General features: G+C 37.6%; 3 protein-coding genes across 3 annotated transcripts; 2 read left to right on the top strand and 1 right to left on the bottom strand.

The window, feature by feature from the left end:
* Positions 1-411: 411 nt before the first annotated feature.
* Positions 412-2,388, bottom strand: LOC120569419 (olfactory receptor 4F6-like). Its single transcript, XM_039817289.1, has 3 exons — positions 2,370-2,388; positions 869-1,011; positions 412-507 (listed from the first exon to the last, which is right to left on the bottom strand). Exons 1-3 carry the CDS (start codon positions 2,386-2,388, stop codon positions 412-414), a joined length of 258 nt encoding a protein of 85 aa, XP_039673223.1.
* A 3,093-nt stretch (positions 2,389-5,481) lies between these two features.
* Positions 5,482-6,405, top strand: LOC120570529 (olfactory receptor 6N2-like). The gene has a single exon (XM_039818921.1). It carries the CDS (start codon positions 5,482-5,484, stop codon positions 6,403-6,405), a length of 924 nt encoding a protein of 307 aa, XP_039674855.1.
* Positions 6,406-8,083: 1,678 nt separating this feature from the next.
* Positions 8,084-9,010, top strand: LOC120570527 (olfactory receptor 5F1-like). Its single transcript, XM_039818919.1, has one exon. It carries the CDS (start codon positions 8,084-8,086, stop codon positions 9,008-9,010), a length of 927 nt encoding a protein of 308 aa, XP_039674853.1.
* Positions 9,011-9,240: the final 230 nt, after the last annotated feature.

Below are 9,240 nucleotides of genomic sequence, written 5' to 3' on the forward strand. Positions count from 1 at the left end.
TGACACTTCTGTTAATCCAAAAACAGAAAATTCTGTAAAATCACAGCACAGCCTTGATTCTAATAATAAAATCTGTACCGTTCTATAGAGAGCGTTTCTTTAAAGTTTAAATGTAAAAGATATTGTCCTGTCAGATGTAGCCTCAGTTTTCTGATAAATATTGTATTTTTTTACACTCAAACAACATCACAAGACCAATATAATGTAGTACCAGGTTCTGTTTTGTTACAGCTAACTGAAGAAGAAATTATACATTAATAATGAAACTTATGATTACTTGATTGAATAAAATACATAACATTGGTGAAGCTGATGATGATCTTTACTGGGTTCAAAACAAATCCTTAAAATACTTTTCAAAGACCTGAAAAATCATTTCAACACATGTTGAAAATGTGTTTATACAACAGATCATTTTACTGACAATAACCTCTTCAGGTGTTTAAAGATTTCTTTCATTTTTAGTCCGTATATGATCGGATTAAAGAGAGGATGATACAAAATCAGCTGTAAAGTCATTAAAAACCGTGCAATTTTTGGAAATTCAGATTCCAGTCTAAGTATCATAATATCATATGTACACAACAACGAAAAACTGATTAAAACCAACAGGTGGGGTAAACAGGTCTGTGCAGCTTTTGTCCGGACTCTACTACTTCGATAGGTTATTATAAATATCCTGGTATATGTAAAAACTATGAAAGCATAGGAAAAAACACAATATTGAGCAAAATAATCACACCATACACAGACGAGTGTCCTTTGAAACCGCACAGTGAAGTTTCTGAACTGAATTGTTACAAAAGATTCCATTTAAAGTAAAGTTACAGAGTTTTTTGGTAGCACTCAATGCAGCTGACCCCGCGACCTGACAAGCAGGCAGAAGCCAAGCCAACACCAAGAAAATACTAATAGTCAATTTTCTCATGATAGTTGGATATTGAAAAGGTTTACATATAGACACATATCTGTCATAAGCCATGGCTGACAACAGTAAGAATTCTGAACCCCCTAAAGTGTAAAATAAGAAATATTGCAAGTGACACATTGAATGTGATATGATCTGTTTCTCAGATAAAAAGTCAATCAAAAGCTTTGGATAGATAGCAGTGCTGAAAAGAACAGAGTTGATTAACAAAGCTGCAATAAAAATGTACATGGGCTCATGGAGGTTTTGGTAATTTACGATGATGCACACAATAGTGGAATTACACAAGATTATGAGAATATATACTGCAAACATGATCCCAAAATAAAGGAATCTATATTTATGAACTTCCACATGCCCACCAAGTGTTATATATGTTAAATTTAACTCATCATCCATTAAGAAAGTCAAATATTAAATATGTATTAATGAAACGGTCAGATAATATGACAAGAATATGTTGTTTTTTTTTAAATAAGGATTTTTCTTACATCTCACAAGATTGCAATAAAATATGTTTCCTGTATTGGATGCCCTTTTTGATTTCCAGTTACTTGAAATGTACTCAATATGTGCTCATCTCCAACATTCGGAAAGTGAACAGTTTGACCCTGTGAAATGTGTTTATCAGCCTGCGTCCCCCTCCATGGATCTAATTAAACTTTCCACCAAGAGTGACTAAGAAGTAAACAACTTTAACAACTCTGGGCTGCTGTCCACATGATAACTATAATGATGAGTTTGGAAAATCGTTCTAACTCAATTGACTGGCAGAGTCACACCACAACTATAATGATAACAACAGTGGCAAAATGATATTGTTAAGATCACTTTCAAAACGAAACACTGACAGTGAATCAAAATACATCCTTATATGCCACAGGCAGACGCTGACCCTAGATTCACAACCAGCAGTCGTGCCCACTCAAGGGAACCACGGGGCTTCCCACCAGTCACGCACGCGCGTGTCGTAAAAGATTTTCAGAAGTGGGTTCCCCCTCCCTAAAAATATCGCGTTGGCTCAACAGGTGGGACAGGAAGTAGAAGGGATAGAGCATCAAAATGAAGAAAACCCGCGACAGCTGCAACACTGTGCATCTTTGCTTGGTGGAATTTCAGGTTGAGAGTCAATCTTGAGTTTTGAAAGTTAAATCATACGGTCAGTGATGTTTGGCTGCTCTAATCCTTGGCTTGCTGATGCTCTGAGTGTGGCGGTGTCAGCAGCACAGATGTCCCCAGTAAATACAACCTTATTTTTAGGTTTCATAAAATGTACCCAAATTCACAATTACAAACGTATGTAGGATATTCACTTCAGACACTCCAGCAACCTTACGTCACATCTGAATTTTTTTGTGTATTATGTATTCTATAGTGTGCAGTGCATACTTGGTGACACCGTTTACAGAAAATTATTGTTTATCAGTGTGGATGCTCAAACCATTATCCGTTATAGTCATCGTTCTTGCTGTGGATGGCCTTCTAGACCCCTCTTTACTGGGGCTTGTGACCTGCTAGTGGGGTTCCCTAGCAGGCTCTATCCATAAAATGTGGGATGGAGCCGCATGGATCCGGGGGCACAAAAGGCAGACACTAGCTGGGTTGATGGCGAAGAGACACACGAAGGGGAAGCCCATTTCCTGGACCCTTAGAGGGTAGAAAGCATTGGAAGGTAGACAATCCTGTGGAAGAGCTGACAAGGGTGTTGTATGCATACCTCAACTAAACATAGCTGATTAGACCAGAGAGACGGGTCATGCATTTAATGGATTGGGTGACAGCATTGAAAATGGCATAACAAATGATACGCTTGTGGTTAGACATGAAAAAGTCATCAACGAAGAGCATTAAGGTTCAACCCCAAAGTAAAAACCAAGTCTAGGGTATGACCATGATTGTGGGTTGGCCCTGATACCTGTTGGATTAATTTCAATCACTGAGTTGTGCATTAAAAACTCAGCAGCAAATTTATCAGATGCCTCATCAACATGTATATTAAAATCACCAACAATCAAAAGAGTTTAACAACCACAGAAGCTTACAACTCTGCAAATTCAGTTAGAAAGCCTTTAGTTGGACAGGTGGCCAATAAATCAACACACAGTAAAAATGATTAACCAATCCAATTTTGAGCATATGTGCCTCAAAGATGTTAAACTCACCAATGAGCAGCAGATAAACTTTTTGGTAAAAACAGCAGCTAGGCCTCCTTCACCAGACATCCTTGGTACAATGACAAAGTTACAGTCTGTAGGACACAGTTTAATCAGGGCCACATTGTTGTCTCTGTAATAAACTAAAAGTCCAGATCATGAGACACAAAGAAGTCCCTTAGGATAAAAGTCTTATTAGACACTGACTTTGCGTCGATTAATGCCATCTAAATCGGATTGGATTGCAATGGCTGATTATGGTTGCAGGTAATATGGAACAGATTGCTACCATTTAATTAATTGCCCCTCTGGGACAAATAAAGGTCTTGAACTTGAATTTACTGTGGATTTATGAGCGGGGGCACATTTCTCAACACATTTTCACTCCCAACTTGACAATTACTAATGCCTGGTCACGATCCCTTGGCGTATCTTGCGCGAATTTCGGTCTTTAATACTACTCCCTATCGATGTTGCTCTTCAGTCAGCATCTTACAGCACCGCGGTTGAGTTGCTGCTCTGCCCGATGGGTCCTTTACAGACACTATGGGCCCTATTTTAACGATCTGAAATGCAATATGTAAAGCTACAAGCGCGTGGGGGGGGATAGCTTTGGGGGGGGCGCTGTTGCTATTAGACCGGGCGGGATAAATGACTCTTCGCCCGACGCAAATCTAAAATGGGGTTGAGTTGAGCTAGGTGTGGTTTGGGCGTAACGTGAAAATAACCAATCAGAGCATCATCTCACATTCCCTTTAAGAGCAGGCGTGCTTCTTCCATGACGATTTGCTATTATGATGGCGGATTTGCCTGGCGCACGCCAGCGGGAGCTGTCCGGGATGCAGCAAAGTAATAAATGCCCGTCTTGGCCGGGTGGCGATGTTGCTGCCGCCTCTTCGGCGCATCTCCTCAAGTCTGGAGAGGATTGCTGCAGCCATGGAGCATGGGCCTCCAAACACACCACCTGCTCCAGTTGTGCCCCTTCCTCCTCCCCCTACTCCATCTCCGTCCACCCAGCTCCACCAGGGCGCCGCCATTGCCACTCCCAGACCAGATCCCGCCCGAAAGTGTCCAATCCCCCGCCTTAGTTCAACATCACATCTCCTTAAGTCCTCTTATATTTCCTCAATACATCCATGATTCATGGAAATGTTGTGTAAAACACAACAAGCCACAAAAAATGCTGCAGCTTTTTGAGGACTGTACTGTAAAGTGCCTCCTGACCTATCCAACACCTGAAGCGCATTTTCAGTAATATTTTTCCTTGTAATTATGTATGGTTTGCAAAAATGGGAACTGCTGCGTCCGTGTAGATGAGAGAAGCAAAGTGTATGCACGTTGTACACACGTTACATTATGGCCAAGCATTCGCCCCTAAAATAACATCTGAATAACGCGCCACTGACTTTAGACTAGGTCTGTGGCGGAATTGTTTTCTGAAACTGCAAAATAGCATCAGGGAACATTTGCGCCTGAACACGCCTCCTCTTTTCGCTGAACTGCCCCCGGGAGCGCAAATACATTCCCTAATTTACCAACGTGTGTCTGTGGAGGGAAAAGCCTGCTGTGCGTCGGGTGTAAAATAGGAATGATGCATGCGTCGGTGTACAAAGTCAATTGCGCTGAGTGCAAGATAGGGCCCTAAAGGGTGCCTTTTGCGCCACGATCTGAAGTCCCTAGCAATGGCAGGAAATACGGCCAACAGGAGCGTTTTCCATCCTCATATCTAAATAGTAGAATATCTTTATTGTCATTGTAACAGATACAACAAAATTAAGTGCAGTCCTTGACAAGTGCCAAACATCTATGAGGTAAAATATGCCTAAAGAATGCTACTACTGCATACATACAAAACACATATACACACCCATACAGGCATCAATGTTTAAAAAATTGCACATAGACCTATTGACATAGATCAGTGGTGGGAAATATACTTTAGCATTGTTCAATGCACTTATGGCTGTTGGATAAAAGCTGTTTTGTAGCCTGTTTGTTCTGTCTGTTGTAAATGTAACGGCTGCTGTTTTATAAGGTTTAGACAGCAAAACTACTTGGTGCGGTTTAGGCCGAAAACTCTACTTTAAAATCAGGGTTAAAATCTGTACATTTGTTACGTTACTTCACTTTGTTATGCATGTGTAAAGTAAAAAAAAAATTCTGATTATATTATTTTCCAACAAGACACAAACCCCGGTCTCCTGGGTGAAAGTCTTGACAGGACTACAACAGCCAATATTTTGAATTGGAAAGATTACGTAATGGAGTACATGCTCAAGAAAAAGACGTCAAACAATTAGTAACTATTTTGGTGGAAAGGTTAATGAGATCCTTGGAGGGTGAAGCAATCTTATAAAAACTGTACCACAGCGTCTGAACATTCATTTTTAGACAACATTAATGGATGAGTTTAACGTAACATACATAACTCTGGGTGGGCATGTGGAAGTTGACAAATTCAGATATGTTTATTTTTTTATTATGTTCATAGCATATATTCTAATAATCTGCAGTAATTCTATTATTGTGTACCTTATCTGGGTTCACCAAAACCTTCATGAGCCTATGTATATTTTCATTGCAGCTTTGTTAGTGAACTCTCTTCTTTACAGCACTAATATCTATCCAAAGCTTTTGTTTGACTTTTTATCTGAAAAACAGATCATATCTTATTCAGCCTGTCTCTTTCAATTTCAAATATTTTATTCTTTAGGCATTTCAGAATTCTTATTGTTGTCAGCCATGGCCTATGACAGATATGTGTCCATTTGTAAACCTCTGCAATATCCAAATATCATGACAAAAACCACAGTGAGTATTTTCCTGTTTTTTGCTTGGCTTGTGCCTGCTTGTCATCTTGCAGTCCAAACAATATTGAGTTCTGAAGCGAAACTGTGTGACTTCACTTTAAAAGGAATATTTTGTAACAATTCAATTTACAAACTTCAATGTGAAACATCAAGAGTAATTACTATATTTGGTATTGTTATTTTATTAGATCTCTCAATTTTGCCCATGCTTTTCATAATCTTTACATACACCAAGATATTTATAGTAACCTATCAAAGCTGCAGAAAAGTCAGGAAAAAAGTTGCAGATACCTGTTTACCCCACCTGATGGTTTTAATCAGTTTCTCCTTTTTAATTGCATATGATGTCATTATAGCTCGAGTGCAATCAAATTTTCTGAAAACTGCACGCTTAATAATGATGTTACAAATTATTTTGTATCACCCTTTGTTTAACCCACTCATATATGGGCTCAAAATGAAAGAAATTTCTAAACACCTCAAAAGGTTGTTCTGTTCAGCCAAAGGTATTTGATGTAATAACACTGAATACTAATGTACAGTCACTTCTTCTGAAATAATCGTGCTGAGATGTGAATTGTTGAGGTACTTAATGTACACACTTATTTCCATAGCGTTTGTAATTACACAGTACTGTGTATTTATTGTTAAAGAGACTCTTTAATGTTTGTTAAGGGAACAGCAAGGTGTCTTGATTTTGAACAATGTAAGAACAATTATATTTGGTGTTCACCACTGTTTTTTTGTCTTCAACTGTAACACATTCTGACTGAGGGTGTCCGGTGGCCATCTAACCATTAACTTATTCACAGTGAAAATAAATAGATTCACACTGGGAATTTCTTTGTACTTGGAATCTAAAGAAGGTACCATAGTGCATTAAAAAAAAAAATCTGCCTTTAATGGACAGGACAGGTGAGAAAAGGGAGAGAGAGGGGGAAGACATGCAGGAAATCATCATCATCATGTCAGAGTCGAACCCTGGACCTCTGTGTCGAGGCATGAACCTCTAAATATATGTGCGCCTGCTCTACCCACTGAGCCAACCCGGGCCACAAAAAAAAAAATGAAATAAAATAAAAGTCTCAAATTAGAGTTTGTTTATAAAAAAACATTTGAATGGGCAGGATTCCGCAACAGAGGTCCAGGCTAAGCCCCAAATGTCCTCAGGATGCTAATATCAGGCACCATCACGAGTCAACACATGCTAGTGTCATTGCTAACCTAACACAAAAAAGAGAATGTTACGACATTGAAGTCATCATATAATACCACATTATGATCCTCACAGCTGCAAAAAATAAGCAAGGAGGTAAAATTTATTTATAAAACACATTTCAAATCAAGGGTGACAAGGTGCTGTATAAACACTGAATAAAAAATAGAAAGTAAAAAAAATAGACGATGACACTGGAAAAAACAAAACAAATTAATAATACAAACTAAAAAATAAAAGGTCAACACAGAAGTTAGTTCAAATTTAGTTATTAACATAAACCCCTTGAGATGTATCATCTCATTTTCAAGGAGTCCCAACATATAGCACAACAAAATCAATGCAACATACATAAAACTGAAGGAAAAAAACATCAACACATACATTAGTCTGTAGGTGGGACTAAAATCTTTACATTTGTAACGTTACCTCACTTCTGTTTTATGCAACTGAGGCAGAATGTGACGTAGATACTTTTGTTTCGTAAAGATAAAAATATGTTGCTGTTAACTTTTATTTTCAAACAAGACACAGACCCCAGTCTCCTGGGTGAAAGTCTCGCCAGGACTACCACGACAATATTTTAAGTTGGAAAGATTATGTAATGGAGCAAATGGTCAAGAAAAAGAGGTCAAACAATGCTGTGACTTCAGGCCTCCAGAGGTTAATGAAGTACTTTATATATTAGTAACTACTGGGGGAAAGTTTAATGAGCTCCTTGGAGGGCAAAGCAATTTCATAAAAAACTTTCCACAGACTCAAACAGTTCACTTTCTTAATTTTGGAAATGAACACACACCAGGTAACATTCAAGGTCAGGTATCTATGAATGGGTAAGACACTACAGTACAAGTTGGATGTTGGTGTTATCATGAAAGTGAGAGCTCTTTTTAGGAATTCATGCACGCTTGTTATAAAATTGCTTTTTTTTATTACATCTAAACATTTTCAAAACATTTAGTTGAAGGCAACATTAATGGATAATGAGGCAAATGTAACTTATATAACTCTGGATGGGCATGTGGAAGTTAACACATACAGATATGTTTATTTTTTTATTATGTTCATAGTATATACTCTAATAATCTGCAGTAATTCTACTATTGTGTACCTTATCTGGGTTCACCAAAACCTCCATGAGCCTATGTATATTTTCATTGCAGCTTTGTTACTGAACTCTGTTGTTTACAGCACTAATATCTACCCAAAGCTTTTGATTGACTTTTTATCCGAAAAACAGATCATATCTTATTCAGCCTGTCTCTTTCAATTTTATATATTTTATACTTTTGCCAGTTCTGAATTCTTATTGTTGTCAGCTATGGCCTATGACAGATATGTGTCTATATGTAAACCTCTGCAATATCACACTATCATGAGCAAAACCGCTGTGAGTGTTTTCCTGTTTTTTGCTTGGCTTCTGCCTGCGTGTCATATTGCAGTCCCAACAATATTGAGTTCTAAAGCGAAACTGTGTGACTTAACTTTAAAAGGAATATTTTGTAACAATTCAATTTACAAACTTCAGTGTGTGACATCAAGAGTAATAACAATATATGGTGTTGTTAGTTTGGTAGATCTCTCAATTCTGCCCATGCTTTTCATAATTTTTACATACACCAAGATATTTATAATAACCTATCGAAGTTGTAGAGAAGTCAGGAAAAAAGCAGCAGAGACCTGTTTACCCCACTTGTTGGTTTTAATCAGTTTCTCCATTTTATGTGCATATGATATCAGTATAGCTCGAGTAGAATCCAATTTTTCGAAAACTGCACACTTAATAATGATGTTACAAACAATTTTGTATCATTCTTTGTTTAATCCACTCATATATGGGCTAAAAATGAAAGAAATTTCTAAACACATCAAAAGGTTGTTGTGTAAAGGCAAAAGTATTTGATATAATAACACTGATTACTAATTCATTTACTATTGATTACTAATGTACAGGCATTTCTTTTGAAGGAATCATGCAGGGATGTGAATAGTTGAAAAGGTATTCATTGTGTGCATTTATTTCCATAACAGCAAAACATCTCTTTACTGTTAAAGAGATTCACTGTTTGTTATGGGAACAACAAAGCTTGAACAATGTAATGGCTAATTTCTGTATTTATACAAAATAAACAT

The sequence above is a fragment of the Perca fluviatilis genome, chromosome 12, assembly GCF_010015445.1.
Source record: "Perca fluviatilis chromosome 12, GENO_Pfluv_1.0, whole genome shotgun sequence".
NCBI lineage: Eukaryota > Metazoa > Chordata > Actinopteri > Perciformes > Percidae > Perca > Perca fluviatilis.